Source organism: Hypanus sabinus, chromosome 28 (genome assembly GCF_030144855.1).
Source record: "Hypanus sabinus isolate sHypSab1 chromosome 28, sHypSab1.hap1, whole genome shotgun sequence".
NCBI classification, from domain to species: Eukaryota; Metazoa; Chordata; class Chondrichthyes; order Myliobatiformes; family Dasyatidae; genus Hypanus; species Hypanus sabinus.
Genome location: NC_082733.1, coordinates 7,284,330 through 7,303,023, shown reverse-complemented (window position 1 = coordinate 7,303,023; position 18,694 = coordinate 7,284,330). Strand labels below are relative to the sequence as shown.

The window sequence follows — 18,694 nt, the reverse complement described above, 5'->3', positions numbered from 1 at the left end:
GCTTTGCCAACATCAGTCCCTGACTGTCCTGCAGCAGGACCTGCTTCTAGATTAAAACAAGGCTCCGGAGTGCCATGACATGACTCCCACTCACTCCCTCTCTTCTCAAGCTGTTTTCTCTTTTCCACTGCTAATGCTGGACTGGGCTCATAGCAGCAAGATCTGGCTATGTGCCCATCCTCACCACATTTAAACCAGTACCAAGGTGTTGGTTTTACACTTGGCTGTTTGTTAGTGATTGTGGACTCTTGTTTATCTGTTGTGTCAGCCTTTCTTTTTGGTGGCATCTCACTTGCTGTCCAGGAGCTTGCTTTTCCCTTCTGCTGTCTGTAGCTTGTAGAGCAGCTAGTTGCCTTTGAAGCTCAGTGATTTGTTTAGTCAGTAGCACAGACACCTGGGGTCTGGGACTGAATAACAGCACCTGATTCGACTGTTCCTACATGCTGTTTCATGCCCGCAGAGCTGGAAGCATGCTTGTCTTCCTCGGTACGTAGGAATGTCAGTAGTTCAGTAAACTATGGCGGGTTTTGTTTTTTCTGTTCCAGTTGCAGCTCTGACATCGGGGAGTGGTCCCAGCATGCCCCACAAAACTGCTTTAGGAGATGTTTGTTAGCCTCAGTTTCGGCAACTCTGCCTTGCTTTGCAGTCAGTGTCAATGCTACTTGTAGCTGCTGAAGGTAGGCGGATGGTTTTTCACCCGTGTTCTGTACCGTGTTCATGAATTTGGTGAAGAATTCATCTCCATCTTCCATGGGGGCAAAAGCTGCATCTAGAAATTGTTTGTAATTACCAGTGAAGCTCCAGGGCCTATTGACTTGAAGACGTCAGAAGCTGGGGGAAGAATACTTTCACATGTTTTCCATGTTCTATGAAGATCAGACACATTTGCAAGAAAAGCCAAGTCTCATAATCTGCCTCATTAGGTGGACGAGAAGTACTACCAGAAAAAGTTCGGAGCCTTACTGGCAGACTGCCACGAGCCATCAAGTCATTACTGCACACAATGTGCTCCACTACGACTCTCTGAATATCGGGATCACTGGGAGAGAGGGATGGCTTCACTGCAACTCCAATAGTTTGGAATTATTCTGAATATCAGCTAGAGCTGTCTCCAGCTGGTTAGTATCAGAGGAGTCTGCTCTGGATTAAAGAGTTCTGGTCTTATTGTGTACATCTTCAGCAGTTTCAACAGTGACTGTTTCCCTGCTCTCGATAGTAAGGGTTTCACTGATCTGGGTTAACAAGATTTCATTATAATCTTTCCCACTGCGCTTTGCTAAGGTTTTCAACTCACCAAGGTAAGTTTGAGTGGTGTCTTTTCCAAGTTTCTGAGTGTAAACACTGGCTAAAGTAACTACGTGGTAGGAAACATTTTGGGCACCACTTGCCTGTTGAGTGTACAGTAGCAAGGGCTGGAGCTCTTGCATTGCAGAGTCAAAATGGTATTCTACTATGGGGGACTTGGGAAATTCTATACCAGGGTCAGTTAGATGAATAACTCTGGCAAACGAACCAACTTACTGCCCTTTACTGTGCCTATTGTCTTGTTTATTATTTATTGTAATGTTTTGTGCACTTTATGCAGTCCTAGGTAGGCCTGTAGTCTGGTGTAGATTTTTTTCTGGTTGTTTTTGCGTAGTTCAGTGTAATTTTTGTACTGTTTCATGTAGCACCATGGTCCTGAAAAACGTTGTCTCATTTTTACTATGCACCGTACCAGCAGTTATGATCGAAATGAGAATAAAAGTTGACTTGACTTGACTTGATATTCTTTTAGAAAGTCTGGTATTTCCTCATCTTGTTCTGTTCCTGTTGTGCCATTGACTAAACAGCATTTGGGATTTTGACACCCTTTTCCTCTATGACTTCCATTTTCTTTCACTGTAGGTCTTAATTGAACACGTGAGCTTGAACAATGAGATTATTTTAATGCTTTGTATACTAATTGGTATGCTACTGGTTATCTAATACACTGCCTCCTGGTTGGCTCGCCATGTTTTATGTAACACCTGTGTAGCACTGGTCTTGTTGTGTGTGACTAGTTGTCGCATTCTTCAGAGAAAATCAAATTACACTCGGTGCTACTAGGCCATCAGAAGAATCCGGGAGGCAGTGAATAGAAACCACACGCTTCTGGGAATAAGTTTTTGTTTATAAGAAAAACAATATGTACAAAATATTTCCATGAGCAAGAACAATTCAAAATTCAAATATTCCGTTTAGGTTTCAAATCTTAGATATCAACAAAAACCAAATTCCTGTTTAGTTAGAATCAGTGATACTCATTAGAATAACCTTTGTTAATCCAATTTCTCTAACTAATTAGATCTAGTGTTACTCCCTATTTAAAAGTTTACAGACTAAACTTCCCTTTTTACTTATCCCTAGTTAATTAGAAAACCAAATATAATTCCTATTCTCAAGTATTACAGTTCACTTCCGTTTCAGTTCCAGGCAGTATATCTACAAGTTTAAATTCAAATTCAATAATTTATACCCAGTTTAACTCATTTCACGACAATTCTCCAGCATCACACCTCTTAAACAAAGTAAATCTCATTCAGTAACTTATCAAAGTCTGAAATAATCAGTTCTTGCAGAAAATCAAATTCAAATTCTTGGAATGAAAATAAACTTATACAGTACATTCAACTGTATTAAATGCTATGGGTCATTACACACTTCATTCCTGCGCTGGTTCCTCATCTGGGTGGCTCACCATCTTGGTTCATTGGATGAAATGGTTGATCATCCACGGAGAGTCAATTCACAACTAATTCCCGACCACACAGTAGGTATTTTGGACACTGGTCTCTGCCGATATTGTCTCGTTATAGCTGCTGTATGTTATAACTGTAGCTTCAATAAACATTTTATCGCTATTGCCTCTCCTCCAGGGGTGTCACCCTGAGGGTTTCAAGTTAGTAGGGTAAAGATACTCACGACTAATTCCACTCTTAACAGTTCACGTCTTCAGTTTCTAATCGTTGCTGTGTTTCTCTCTTTGTCCGTCCTGTGTCCAGCCTGCCACTTGCATAGTGACATAGTTGCATATGCCACTTGCATAGTGTTTTTTTTGTCAAATTCTCTTTTTTTTAAAATCGGTAAACCTTGTTTTCATCCCTCCACAGGTAGTACTTTCTAACATTACAATTATGGGTTTAATTAACCTGGGTTATAGCCAGGTTCATGAATCAGTGAGACCGGTGTTCGGGGTCCCGACATTGGCTAGTCCGGAGATCAAGGACTACTGTTCAGTGATGGACATGTTTTGGGATCAATGCCAAGGATCAAGGCCTGAAGGTTGAATTGGAAGTCCAGAAGTTGAGGCCCGCTGGCCGAAGTCGAGTCTGTGAATCCCTGTGACTCCACAGGGGGAGTTGAAGCACTGTGTTTGCTGGAGGCTGGAATCTGGGGCCCTGTCCCGAGATTAAAGGAGTGTGTAAATGCATGAGTTGGAGGGAAGCTTGGGATTGTTTTCTGTGTTGTTAGGCCGAGCATTGTGGACATACTCTGTTGGCGCTGGAATGTGTGGCAACACGTGGCCTGCCTTCAGTACACGTTTTGGGGTATTGGTGATTAAAACAAATGGTGCATCTCACTGTACACTTGACAAATAAACTTTAACCTTGTCTGAGCTCATTTTCCCTGGGGCAAAGGAGGCTGAGAGGAAGAAATACATATGATTATAAGCGGCATTGATAAGACCAGAATCTTTTTTCCCATGGTAAGGGTTTCAAAAAGGTAGCTTTAAGGTGAGAGTATGGGGTTTTAAGGGGATGTGAGGGGGACATTTTCTTGAATGTGCTGTCAGAGGGTGTGGTGGAACTATGTGTTGCGGCAAAACTAATAAACCAAAATCAAAGCTAAACTGTTGCTGCTTGCCTGTGACCGTATGGGCTGTTATACTTGCATGACGCACCCGCAGCTCCATTATTTGCTCCAAAAGTCAAACCCTTTACTAGCAATTAGCCAACAAGCAACTAAGCATTTTTTAGTGTTACCTCAGAGGTCAGTGAAAGATATGACATCCACTGGTCCCAGGCTACAAACTGCAGTGAAATAAGCAAGAATACGGAACTTATTCCCTTCATTTTTACCAGGCTCCCGCTAACGTGACTAGTTACCATAATAAACATAAATGCAGGAATCACTTGTCTGTGCTTACAAGAGTGCGCCAACACGTGAACAGATCTAGTGCAACCAAAACAATGCGCAGCAGATTGGTACTGTGGTCTGGGAAATTTGAAATTACAGTTGTGCTGAAAACTTGAAATCAGTGCCGGATTATTGAAGGAAACGGATACCTGTAGGTAGTTGGATTAGTAAAGGTCGACTGTACTAATTTGAAAAAAGTAATTTTATATTTTATTGTAATATAATTGATATTGTTAAGTAAGTAAATTTATTATCAAAGTTGCCATAGACTACCTTGAGGTTCATTTTCTTTCAAGCATTTACAGGGAAAAGAGAAATACATTATAATGCATAAATAAAGGCTGACAAACAACCATTGTGCAAAAGAAGGCGAACTGTGCAATTAGAAAACAATACTGAGAACAACCGGTAAATTGATTTATTATTGTCACATGTGCCAAGCTCATAGTGTCATAGAAAAATACAGCAGAGAAACAGGCCCTTTGACCTTCTAGTCTGTGCCAAGTCATTTAAGCTGCCAACTGCTATTGCCCTACACCCTAACCATAGTCCTCCATGCCCCGATCACCCACATACCCATCCAAACTTCTCTTAAATGTTCAAATGGAGCTCACATGCACCGTTTGTTCTGGCAGCTCATTCCAGACTCTCACGACCCTCTGAATGAAGAACTTTCCTCTCATATTCCACTTAAATCTTTCCCCTTTCACCCTGAACCCATGACCTCTAGTCGTAGTCCCACCCAACCTCAGTGGAAAAAGCCTGCTTGCTTTTACCCTGTCTATGCCCCTCACTATTTTGTATACCTCTATCAAAACTCCCCTCAGACTTCCACTTTCCAAGGAATAAAGTCCTAACCTATTCAATCGTTCCTTATAACTCAGGTCCTCCAGACCCGGCAACGTCCCTGTAAATTTTCTCTGTATTCTTTCAACCTTATTTAGATCTTTCCTGTAGGAAGGTGACCAAAGCTTCACACAATACTCCAAATTAGACCTCACCAATGTGCTATAGAACGTCAATGTAACATCCCATCTCCTGTACTCAATACTTTGATTTATGAAGGCCAACGTGCCAAAACCATTCTTTTCAACCCTATCTACCTGTGGTGCCACTTTCAATGAATTATGGACCTCTATTCACAGATCCCTTTGTTCTACCACACTCCTTAGTACTCTGCTGGTCACTGTTTAAGACCTACCCTGGTTGGTCCTACCGAAGTACAACATCTCACACTTGTCTGCATTAAGTTCCATCTGCCACTTTTCAGCCCATTTTTCAGCTGGTTCAGATCTCATTACAAGTTCTAATAGTCTTCCTCACTGACCACTACACCCCAAAACTTGATGTTATTTGCAAACTTGCTGATCCATTTAACCACATTATCATTCAGACCACTGATATAGATGACAAATAACAGATCCAGCACCGATTGCTGCGGCACTCCACTAGTCACAGGCCTCCAGTCAAAGAGGCAACCATCTTCTCCCACAAAGACCATGTCTAATAATTTCCAGCATCTGCAGATTTTCTATTGTTTGTCAATGTCTAACCCATTTGTGAAAGCCAAGTAACTGAACGTTTTTGACCATCCTTCTATGTGGGACCTTGTCAAATATCTTGCTGAAGTCCATGTAGACAACATCCACTGCTTTGCCTTGATCCTGGTAACTTCTGGAAAAACTTATAAGATTTATTATACCACACATAAAGCAATGCAGACTACCCCTAATCAGTCCATGTCTATCCAAGTACTTAATTATCTGGTCCCTTAGAATACCTTCCAATAACTTTCCAGTTCTGGTGTCAGGCTCACTGGCCTATAAGTTCCTGGTTTATTTTCAGAGTCTATCTTAAATAGTGGAACAAAATTAGTTATCCTCCAATCCTCTGGTACCTGACCTGTCACTTAGAATGATTTAAATATCTCTGTATGGCCCCTGCAATTTCTGTATTTGCCGCTCATGGGATCTGAGGGAACATCTTGTGAGGCCTGAGGATTTATCCACCGTAATTTGCCTCAAGACAGCAAACACCTCCTCCTCTGTAATCTATGCACGGTTCGTGGTCTTCCTGCTTTGCCTCACTTCCATAGACTCTGTTTCCATCTCTCAAGTAAATACAGATGCAAAAAATCTATCTAAGATCTCCCCCATTTCTTTTGGCTCCACACATGGATTACCATTCTGATTTTCCAGGGGACCAATTTTGTCCCTTGCAATCCTTTTGCTCTTAACATCTGCCAAATCCCTTTGGATTCTCCTTCAGCTTTCTGCTAGATCAATCTCATGCTTTCTTTTAGCCCTCCTGATTTCTTTCTTAAGTGTTTTCTTGCATTTCTTATACTCTATAATCACCTCATTTGTTCCTACCTGCCTAAACCTGCAATGCACCATTTTTTTTCTCTTAACCAAGGCCTCAATATCTCTTGAAATCCAAGGTTCCCTATACTTGTTATCTTTACCTTTTATTCTGACAGGCACGTACAAGCTTTGTACTCTCAAAATTTTGCTTTTGAAGGCTTCCTACTTAACAAGTACACTTTTGTCAGAAAGCAATCCACACTTGCCAGATCCTTTCTGATCCCATCAAAATTGGCCTTCTCCAATTTAGAATCTCAACCCATAAACCAGACCTACCTTTTTGCATATTTATTTTGAAACTAATGGTATTATGATCACGAGATTCAAAGTGTTTCCCTACACAAGCTTCTGTCACCTGCCCTGTCTCATTCCCTAATAGCAGATCAGGTGTCACACACTCTCTTGTTGGGACTTCCATGTACTCGTTAAAGAAACTTCTGCAAACACATTTGACAAATTCTGTCCCATTTAGTCCTTTTACTGTATGGGAGTCACAGTCAAAACATTATGTTTCAGGTATAGTGAAAAACTTCGTGCTGCATCCCATTCATATAGATCATTTCATCGCATCAGTTCACTGAGGTTGTTTAAATGCAAACAACACCTGAATGCAGAGTGAAGTGTTACAGTTAAGGAGGAAGTGCATTGCAGGTAGACAAAAGAGGTTGCCAGGCAATAATGAGGTAGACTGTGAGATCAATCATCTATCTTCACATACTCTTGGTATTGGTATTGACATTAGTTTATTATTGTCATGTGTACAAAGATACAGTGAAAATCTTGCCCTGCATACTGTTCATACAGATCAAGTCATTACACAGTGCTTTGAGCTAGAATAAGTTAAAACAATAGCAATATAGAATAAAGTGGAAAAAGCGCACTGCAGGGTAAACAGCAAAGTGAAAAATTATAACAAGGTAGATTGTGAGGTCAAGAATCCATTTTATTGTACAAGAGGTCTATTCTTGAGTCTGTTAACATTGGGAAGGGAGCTGTCCTTGAACCTGGTGGTACATGCATTCAGGTTATTGTACATTCCTCCCGATGGGACAGGAGAGATGTGAGAATGCCCAGGGTAGGTGTGGTCTTTGATTATGCTGGTTTCTTTTTCTGAAGTAACGAGAAATTTAGACAGAGTCTGTAGAGGAGATCCCAGTTTCTGTGTTGAGCTGGATTATGTTCACAATGCTCTGTGGTTTCTTGTCTTCACATGCAGAGCATCTGAAATACCAAGTTATTGTGCGGAATGCTTCTGCGATACATCGATAACAATTGGCAACATCAATGGAGATACGCCAATTTCTTTGGCCTCTTGAGGTAGTAGAGGTGCTGGTGACATCAACGTAGCTGGACCAGGGAAGGGTATTGGTGATGTTCACACCTCGGAGTTTGACCGTCTGAGGTAGATAGGAGCATAAGCATTGTCCCCGTTTCTGAAGTCAATGACTTTGTTAGGTTGACTTTGTGGGGAAAGGTTAATGTTATGACAGTATTAAGCTACCTATCTCCTTCTTGGACTCCGACTAACCACTATGGCTTCTGCATCTGAAGTTAAAGCAGAATCTGGTCACTGTCACATAGTGTACAGAGACTAGAGCAGGGGGCTGAGGATGCAACATTGTGGACCACAAACATTGTGTTTAGGATGATAGTGGTGGAGATATTGCTGGCTTTCCTCAATGATAGTGGTCTGTTGGTCAGGAAATCAAGGATCCAGTTGCAGAGGGAGGAATCAAGTCCTGGAGTCCAGAGTTTGGTGATGAGTTTGCTTGGAATAATAGTATGAAGGGGAAAAAACTGTAGTCAATAAACAGTAGTCTGACGTTAAGTGTCTTTACTGTCAAGGTGCTCCAGGAATGAGAACCATTCAATAGACATAACAGTGAGATGGAAGCTATGCTTGAGCCTGGTAGAATGTCCATGCAAGTCATGTGCAGAATGCTCCTCCCACTTCCCCCCCACCTTACCCCTCTGTAGCGTAATTCAGCTGGTGAATCCATCTCCAGATGTGGTTCTAAGCCAAACAGATGGGAAAGGTGCACAGTTTGATCCTTGATGAACTAAGTGAACCCAACCAAGGGACTGATGGGTGGAAACCCCTGTAAAATTGGCCAAATATTCCACCCTTTCAAATTGGAAGCAGCTTGTGTCTGATTTTGTGATAAGGGCCTATTCCTAACAATCTCTTACATCCGAACCCTGAAGAAGAAAATCTACCCAAGAGACCATGTGTAGGAAATGAGGAACAAGCATCATTAAAAACTGCAGTGAAAATTTATAGATATGGCACAAAAGTATTTGTGAAATGATACGATCCAAGCCACATATCACATTACTAAGTGAAAGCAGGACTTTGAGTAAAAGTAAGAACATATGGGGCAGTTGGTTTTAAATTATTCAATAACTCCATATGAATTGGGATTCATCTAGAAATGTTATAGACTGCGAATGAAAATATTCCAATTATTCAATTAAAAATAAGGCACATGATCAATAATAAAATTAAGCAATTGATTCAAGGGAACATTATTTTTTATTAAATATTAAGAAACGATGACATTTAGATAATAAAATATTTGAAAGCTAGTAAATAATAATTTAAAATAATCAACTATTAATATGAAACTTGACAAAGTTGCATTGAAATTAAGTAAGTCGTCTCTTCCCTAGGGGTGTGCAGTTTATTTAGTTTTGTTATTTACAGTAATTTTATGTCTCCGCACTTTGCAGCTGGTGTTGCAAAGGAGCAAATTTCATAAGCCAATGGTAATAAAACAGATTCTGATTCACAGTACGGAAACTTTATTTTTTAATGTTCTTGCATCTTGTCTACATTCTCGATGCTCAAAAGTTCATTTTTAGGATTCCATGCATATTGGAAACTGCACGAGCTCCAGGAATGATGAATAGGAGGAAATTGTGAAACATTTAATTGTTAACTTATTTATTTTTGGATTGCTTCTGACTGTGCATTCCACGAGGCAGAAGTTAGTTAATTTTCCAAATTTACAGTGGCGATTGGGAGTCTGGGTAATGAACAAAGTCAAAGGAAGTGTAATCTCTCTCTACTGATAGGCATGTTCCTTGCTGTCCAACCATCCATAGTTAATTTCTGCATTTTTTCCCTTACACACTTTCTGTGTGACATGGTTAAATAATTACTTCTGAGGATTTCACTATCTTATATACATGCTATGCCAAATGGCTATGCAATAATTTAACGATTTCCGTTTATCTTATCTCTCTTTCAGTTAAGATTTTCTAAAATAAGAAATGAGTATTTACTTAGAAAATATACCAGTGGTGTTGACTGGAATACATTGCACTGTTCCTTTGCCTTTATACAAGTGGAATATTCAATCTTTTGTAACCAATGAAGAAATATCAGTGTCTCAATACTGACCTTACATTTTGATTGCTCACTTACATGCTAAAGTATTTACCAATGAGTTACATTTGAAATGAGTCGCAGCTCTGTAAGGAATATGACTGCTAATTTGCAATCACTGGGATCTCACAAGTGAAGAGTTAATCTATTGCATGCAGCATTAACATTGGCCAGGCCCTTGGAAGAACCTTTCTGTTCTATTACAAAGGGTTATCATTTTTCCTACCTGCTTTAACAGGCAGGTAGACCTTTGTCATTATGGAGCAACATTTTTGTCTTCACTATCAGCTGGTAACCAGGGCAGAGCAGATTACAAAACCCCATCTATTTTTCATTCCATTGAGACCTCACTTAGACAACTTCTGATGAGATACTGGCCCTACAGTCCATTTTGAGTGGGATCTGAACTCACAGAGGAAGAGATGAGTGATAACATTGGGTAGTTGACAGTTAGCATGCCCTGATGATAACACGGGTCTGCATATGCATTCCCTTTCAGAGTTAATTTTCAGTTTCCTGTCTGCTATTGGAAAAGGTACTTATGCCCAAATTCCAAGGAAAGGCAACACTTACAACCCTCTGGATGGTCAATTCCAGACCAATGTGACAACAAACCAAATGGTTGACCATTTTATTATGACAGGGAAAGATCTGTAATGCAGCATATGGGACAGGCAGAACATTTTAGGCTGATGCAATACAAATGAATTTCAGTGCTCTGAGTCACAATTAGTTAAAATTCCACATCTTGGAGCCAATGATAAAGAGAGCAATAAAGGTTAATTGCTTCTATCAAGGAAGATGCAATTACCCTAAGGTGCTCTCCTGTAACTGCTGAACACTGTTTACAGAGTGTTAGAGGATTGGGAGCAAAACGTTAACTATGAGAAATAAAATAAATAACACAGTAATTCAAGGGCTTTGAAGAATTTGTTGATAATGATCAAAAAGTGTGACAGGAAAAACCTAACAAAACCAGATCATAAAGATTATGGTGCACGATTAGTTAGGAAGCATTTAGGATTACCTGGTCTGCAAATCCATTTGCAAAAGACAGATGTGGTGCCGGATAAGAAGAGAAAATCTGTGCTGTTGCATTTTGACCAGTTATTGTCAAGTTTCCGCCATTAAATGTCATGAAGGCATCTACAAAGTATACAGAAATTAAGTAGCAGCAATGTCTATTGCATGAATTCCCATGTAAAAATAATGATCTTACCATAATAAAGGCCAAACACTGCTGCTGAACCAGTGAACGCTCCAACAAACTGAGCAATCCAGTAGACAGGAAGCCTCAGCCAGCGAAGCCGGCCCAGCACGCACATTGACAGCGAGATAGCCGGATTCAGGTGTGCACCTTGAAACAGTTTGAAACATACTGTCAGAAATAAATAGAAATATTCGCCCTGTGATCATTATTGCATCTCAGAATCAGATGGGATATCGTGAAATCTGCTTCGTGGCAGCAAACATAGTTATATAAATTATAAATTACAGTAAGAAAAGTATTTTAAAATTTTTAATTAAATAAATAGTGCAAAAAGAAAGCAAAAAATATTGAGGTAGTGTACGTGGGTTCATTGTCCATTCAGAAATCTAATGGCAGAGGGGAAGAAGCTGCTCCTAAACCATTGAGTCTGTGGCTTCGGGGTCCCGTACCTCCACCTTGATGGTACTACACTGCCCAATTCATACATATGGCCAACTAGCTTACTAACTCCCCGTATGTCTTTGGAATGTGGGAGGAAACCGGAACACCCAGAGGAAGCCGACGTGCACACAGGGAGAATGTACAAGCTCCTTATAGACAGCGGTGGGAATTGAAACTAGGCCCCTGGCACTGCAATAGCGGTATGCCAGTCACTATGTTACCATGTCACCTGAATTGAGGCCTTCTCTTCAGTACAATGTGGAACAGCCACTGGGGTAGAACGTGAAGTCCGATGACTGCTGAACTAGTATGTTAAATGGTTGTTGTAAATTGCCCCGATTTTAGGCTAAGGTTAAATCCGGGGTTGTTGAGTGGCATGGGCTCAAAGGGCCGGAAGGGCCTATTCTGCACTGCAATTAAACAAAAAAAAATGCAGGCATGCAAGTCATGAGCTACACACACAACTCAGCAGGTCAGGCATCATCTATGAAGGGAATAAACAGTCAATATTTCAGGCCAAGGTCAGCGGCTGTTTATTCCCCTCCATTGATGCTTCCTGACCTGCTGAGTTCCTCCTGCGTTTTGTATGTGCTGCTCATGATTTCTGCAGAATCTCTTGTGTCTAAGAAGTCACTAGCTCAGGGGTTCCCAGCCTTTTCTATGCCACGGACTAATACCATTAAGCAAGGGGTCTGTGGACCCCAGGCTGGGAACTCATGCTCCAGTTGGAGTTTTTTTTCTGGGCCACTGGGAAAGTTAAGCAACAATTACGGGAAGAACTCAGCGGGTCAAGCAACATCTGTGGGAGGAAAGGAAAAGCATAGTTCCCTGAAAGAGGCAACACAGCTGGAAATGATTTGTGTGGAAACCCTTCATCAGGATAAAGCTACATTAAGTAGATTGGGGCATTGTCTTGGTTGTAAAGTAGCAGTTCAGACAGTGCAGCTCTCTTTCAGTACCACCCTGAAGTAGCAACCGTAACTGTGTGATGTTTCCATCAAATGTGTGAGCTACTGGAAGGTTTAGCCCAGGAGCCTACAAGGGGAACTAATATTGAGAAAAGCTTAGGGAGTCCAATCTTTGAATAGTAAAACAACCACAGTGAAAACAAGTGCATACTTTAAACTTTTACAGAGGAATATAATGCCAATACTTCATGGACCAACACTCAAGCCATGGCAGTGTTAAAAGTGGTAACCAGGGTGGGTCTCAATGTCTTCAGGTCCGACCTTATAGAAAAACATTTACATTATAAATAATGTTAAATCTTGCTATCTTAGACCTATTTACCCTCTTCTAATTAAAAAGTAAAAAATGCTGAAGAAACCAGAAAACATTATTGGTGAAATTAAAACAATATGGACTGTTTAACACAACATGGAGGATTAACTGTTGTTCATTGTCCAGGCACATCATTGCCTTGCTGTTGTCTAACAACACAGAGGATAGAAATTTTGCTGGGCTTTATGATTGGAAAACAGTGTCTCACACACAAGATGAATATAGAATCTCTGGCAAATCAATTAATGGTGGCACAGAACTGTGGAGAGGTGCTGAGTTCTTTAACTGCACTGGTCTGAATCGTGGGAACAGGGATTGCGACTGTCCGACTGGGCTCCACTCATCTGTTCCCAGCCCTGACAGCAATAATAATGCCAGCACCTGAATGATGGTGAAAGGGGCTTATTGAACGAGGCAGAAGTTGGGATTTTGAACTCAGTTTAGTCAAACACTGCAATTAAACAGCATGCAGTTGTCTGAAGGAACCCAGGACTGAATTTTAACCAGAGAAAATATTTCATTTAGTGCCTCAGATTCAATGGAATCGATGACTGGCTTCTCAATGAGTCAACACAAGCCCCCTGGGGTATTCATTTCAACAAGGGAAATATATTTTCCCCTTTGGCCACCCCACAGCCTCTTCCTCTCTCCACACCCATTATTTCTCTTCTTTATTCTCCTTAATTTCCTACTTTAGTCTTTTCATTTATGTCCTCTCTCAATTGCAGTCAGTTTTGCGATCCTTCCTCTTTTGCTTGGCACTGCTCGGTAACCACTGAATTTCTTCTGACTAGGCATTTTCTCCTGTGCTCAGGACTGGGAGGACATAACCTGCTATGTTAGTCATTGTGAATCAAGCTGACATTAAGTCTTGTACATAAAAAAAACGTTCATATATCACATCCTTTCAGGTGATTTCAAAATGGTTTGTTGTTAACGTGATACCTTTGAAGTGTTTGTGGGAAACACAACAGCTAATTTGCGTATAGCAAGTCTCCAAGTAAAGTAATGTGATCTTGACTTGGGATAAGATATAGCCCAGGGTACTGGGATGACAGACCCCATGCAGAGGTTTATCATAAAATCCAAAAAGAATGGTGACTGCGGCATTACAATAATTACACAGTAACAAAATCTCTGGTATAGAACTTGAACCTATAACCATCTAACATTAAAATAATTCTGACTGAGATAAAGGTGAAGCAATGGAACCATATTGAAAGTAGTTTTTCAGGGTGTTTTGAGGAGTAGAGAACTGGGGAAACTGAAGGAAGATCGGTGTCCAAACCTTTGTATCTAGATAAGGGATGATTCAGCCACCAAGGATATGAAAATGAAAAGTTTGTGAAAGACTGGGAAAGGAGGCGTGTGGGTATCTCAGAGGGTTGTAGGGAAGGAAGTGACCACACAGATAAGCAGAGAAAATGCCACACAGATAATGGCAAGGTTTATAGCTTCAGTCTGCATGTTCATCTCCTGCAAAATTTCGTCTGGTTAAGTAAACCCAAAGCTTTTTTGTCTAGATTTAGTTCCAATTATTCACTCACATGATTCAAAGTCCACAGTGCTTTAGAACTGATAGAATGTTGCACCAGTCCCCTCTGACATCAAAATATCAATAACACAAGGGTCAGCACACTGAAATATTCTTCTATAATTTCGGCAGGCCTTTGACAAGCTGCCGCACATGAGGCTGCAAGATAAGAAAGGAGCCCGTGGTATTTTAGGAAAGATGCTAGCATGGATGAAAGATTAGCTAACTGGCAGGAAGCAATAAGTGGGAATAATGGGGGTCACTTCTGGTTGGCTGCCGATGACTAGTGGAGTTCCACAGGGGTTGATACTGGGATCACTTCTTTTCACGTTGTATGTCAATGATTTGGACGACAGAATTGATGGCTTTGTGGCCAAGTTTGCAGTCAATACAAGGACAGATGGAGGGACAGGTAGTGTTGAGGAAGCAGGGACTCTGCAAGAGGACTTAAACAGATTAGGAGAAAGGGCAAAGAGGAAGAGGAATGGGCAAATGGAATAAAGTGTAGAATTTTTTAAAGAATAATTTTTAAAGGATAAAATTTGCATGATCGTGCACTTGATAGAAGGAATAAAAGTGTAGATTATTCTCTAAACAGGGAGCAAATTCAAAAACCGGAGGTGCAAAGGGACTTGGGAGTCCTCGTGCAGGATTCCATAAAGGATAACTTACAGGTTGCTAAGGAAGGCAAATGCAGTGTTAGCATCCATTTCGACAGGATTGGAATATAAAATCAAGGATGTAGTTTTGAGGCTTTATAAGGCATTGGTCAGGCTGCACTTGGAATATATGGTGAGCAATTTTGTCCCTATTATTTAAGAAAGGATGTGCCTGGCTTTGGAGACGGTCCAGAGGAGGTTCATGAGAATGAACCTGGGAATGGAAGGGTTAACATATAAGGAGAGCTTGATGGCTCTGGTCTGTCCTTGCTGGAGTTTAGAACAATGAGGGAGGATCTCATTGAGACCTAACAAATTTTGAAAGGCATGGATAGAGTGGACCCGGAAGGGATGTTTCCTAAAGTGGGAGAGTCTAGGACCAGGGGGAAGACATCAGAATAGAAGGACATACCTTTAAAGCACTGATGAGGAGGAATTTCTTTAACCAGAGTGTGGTGAATTTGTGGAATTCATTGAAACGTACTGTTGTGAAGGCCAAGTCATTAGGTATACTTAAAGAGGAGGTTGATAGGTTCTTGATTAGTAAGGTTGTCAAAGGTTACAGGGAGAAGGCAGGATAATGGGGTTGAGAGGGATAATAAATCAGCCATGATGGAATAGTTGAGCAGAGTCAATGGTTCAAATGGCCTCGTTCTCCTCCTATGTCTTATGATTATATGGTCTTATATGCCTTTCACTGATAGATCAAGTTAACAAGCTACCAGCTATGCAGACACTTAAAATGCCGGAGGAAGTCTGCAGGCCAGGCAGCAGTCTATAGAAAAGAGTAAACAGTCAATGTTTCGGGCTGAAACCCTTCTCCTACCAGCTATGCTTTCATTTCAACAGTTAACATGTATCCATTCACTATTTAACTGAACAAGTAAACATATCTGCTGAATGATTAGAAAAGGATTCAGGAAATGACCTGTGCTCAAGGATGGATTATGACTTTTTAAGAACATTTGCAGACCATTTCTCACAATGCATTCTCCATGGCAACCAGTCCCTGCTAGGAAAGAGAAAATGGCCACTTAATAAAATGTCACAGATAACCGGCTTCTACAGCATAAAGTTGTTCATCTTTGGAATTCAAAGGGGAAGTGGATTGATTTGTGATTCTTCAAGGAGCGCTAGAATGTGAAGGTTGCAGCGAGGGAAGCTATTCCGGGAGACAGATTGACTTTAATAGGACAGAGACAGATGGGGCCAAGACTGGATGATTCCACAGATGGGAATGTGAAATAATAATGGTGAACAGAATTTTAGTGGTTGCCGAAAAATTGTTGAAGGAGTCACGTCATCACTGCCTTTAGTCAGAATTGAGGGGAAATGCAAACTAGTAGAATAGATTACCAGAATGCTGTGTGCATACTGAACCCCACTCCTTTAATCTGTAATTATTATTATGTGTTGGGTCTTTAATGGGTAAGCTACTGGTACAGGGTTGCTCTAGCATGTTCCTCTGGCTTTGGCTGCTGTACTGATATTTAAATTGTCAGCACTCTGTTGTTAACCTGTGAACGTGACAGCAATATCCTGCATCTGTATTTGTCTATCTCAGAGTGAACAATATCTTTCTCCTTCCATACATGCTCTGTGTAGCCTTTATAGAAGCAAGGGTTATGCCTTGGTAGCGTAGCGGCTAGCATGAAACTTTTACAGCTTGACGGGTTCTGGAATTTGGAGTTCAATTCCAGCACTGTACTGAAAGGAGTCTGTACTCCCCATGTATTCCCTTTCGGAATGTGTGGATTTTCCCTGGGTGTCCCAGTTTCCTCCCACACTCCACAGATGTATTGGGCAGGTTAACTGGTAAATAGTCCTGTGATTAGCTTAGGGTTTATCGGGTTTGCTGAGGTGGCATAGCTCAAAGGGCTGGAAGGGTCTACTTTGTGCTGTATCTGATTTAACCTAAGCGTCAATCTTTTACACCACTATCTCACTGGAAAAAAAACAATGAAATGTTAAAACTTGATGAACAATGTAATACCATTTTTGAGTTGTATATTAAATTACAATTATTGTCAAACATTCTCTCCAGACTTGGAAAAATTAATTTTGCGTATATGGTTTGCAATTTCCATGAAATGGCGATCACAAATTATTCAGTTTAGAGGTTAATAAAACTTGTTAAAATTAATAACTAACTTTTAAATAAAACAAAGTATTTTTAAGAATGTTCTTATATTTTGACTTCTATCTTAATCCCATACATGTTCCAAATCTATTTCACTTTAAATTGTTCAATAATTTAATTGAATTTAGTGTTGGCTGACAGGGAGATTGCTCACTGATCGGCTGTTCAGTCACAATGATGACACCACAGCAGCTGGAGGTGCTGATTCCCTAAAAAGGCACAAATTATAAACCATATTAGCAAAGGAGGTTATACATTAGTAATTTAATCTCTGGAGGAAGATTTGATTGAGGTAAGCGGTGAAAACTAAATCCATCCATTGGTTTGTCCTTATTAATTTTGATTATTAAAATATCATTAGAATTCCAGCAAAAAATTGTCAAAATTATTTTCCCTTTCTTGAATCATGTTGACTCTGACCAATCCTTATTCTCTAACCAGGTCTATAAAATTGATTTTAGTCTTCTCCTACTGCTGAGGCCAAGCTAACCGGACAACTTTGCTATAGTTTGGAAACCCCCAAGTTGTTAGCTTTGTCAATAGTGCCAGACTCCAGGGACATGTTTTTTAATGTAAGTTGTTGCACCTAGATTTCTAACTTTGTAAGGTCATCTTTGATGTGCAATCATTCTTCCTACTTTTAGTGCAAACGCTTGCATTTCCTATTCAGGGTGTAATTCATGGCTCATTCCTTCAGCCATCCGCTTTATTATCTAAGTCGAGTGTGTTTGGAATGTAAAATGCCAATGGGAAAGATAGTCTAAATTCACAAAATCTATTTTTCTGTAATCATTCCCGAGAACTGACTAGTTCAGGCTATATTTTTATTTAGACAATGCAGCCCAGACTGTGAATTATGCAAATCTCCTTGACAATGAACTCAGTGCCCACTTTACAGTGAGAAACGTTCCACGCACTGGACACAGGCTTACAGATGCACATCACAGACACAAAATGCAAACACATGTTTTGAATGCACGTGTTGTACACACACATGGATATGTACACACTACTGGGAGTGGGATTCGACAGCTAATTCAGAAAAAGCTTGAAAATATATCAAACAGCATGTTTAAATGTTTACTATGCATTTGGGTGTGGTGTTGTTTTTCCTTTTAGCTAAATATAATAGAGGTGGTGGTTGCATTTTTTGAGTGGGCAAATCTGAGTGGATGATGGGAGAATTTTGTAATCTTGCTTTGTGCTCTAACATAGATAGCTTGCTTAAATCTCCTTAAAATCTTGCTTAAAAGTCTCCTCCTTGGAGTTGAGGTAGCAGCACTACAATAAAGAGGGAGAAGAGGGCTGGATCAGAAGTTGACTCTGCTTTGGTCTGAAGCCCAACTCCTCATCTGCTCTATTGAAGCCAACAAGCCAAAAGATTCCATGATCACACCATGCTGCCCGATTCTTCACAACCTCTTGACAAGACTTTGAGATGATTGATCACATTGATCTAACACCATTCCTTTTTATTTCATTGATCAATGCTCTTTCATCCTGTTCAGTAGAAGGTAGCT

At 40.4% G+C, this 18,694-nt stretch overlaps 1 protein-coding gene across 1 annotated transcript in view; it reads right to left on the bottom strand.

Moving 5' to 3' along the window:
- Nucleotides 1-18,694, bottom strand: part of LOC132382404 (aquaporin-9-like) — a 103,037-nt gene that overhangs the window by 17,897 nt on the left and 66,446 nt on the right. The window contains exons 3-4 of the mRNA XM_059952560.1: nucleotides 11,129-11,266; nucleotides 10,937-11,055 (exon numbers count right to left, since the gene is read on the bottom strand). Coding sequence (XP_059808543.1) covers nucleotides 10,937-11,055; nucleotides 11,129-11,266 — 257 coding nt within the window. The remainder of the gene's footprint in view (nucleotides 1-10,936; nucleotides 11,056-11,128; nucleotides 11,267-18,694) is intronic.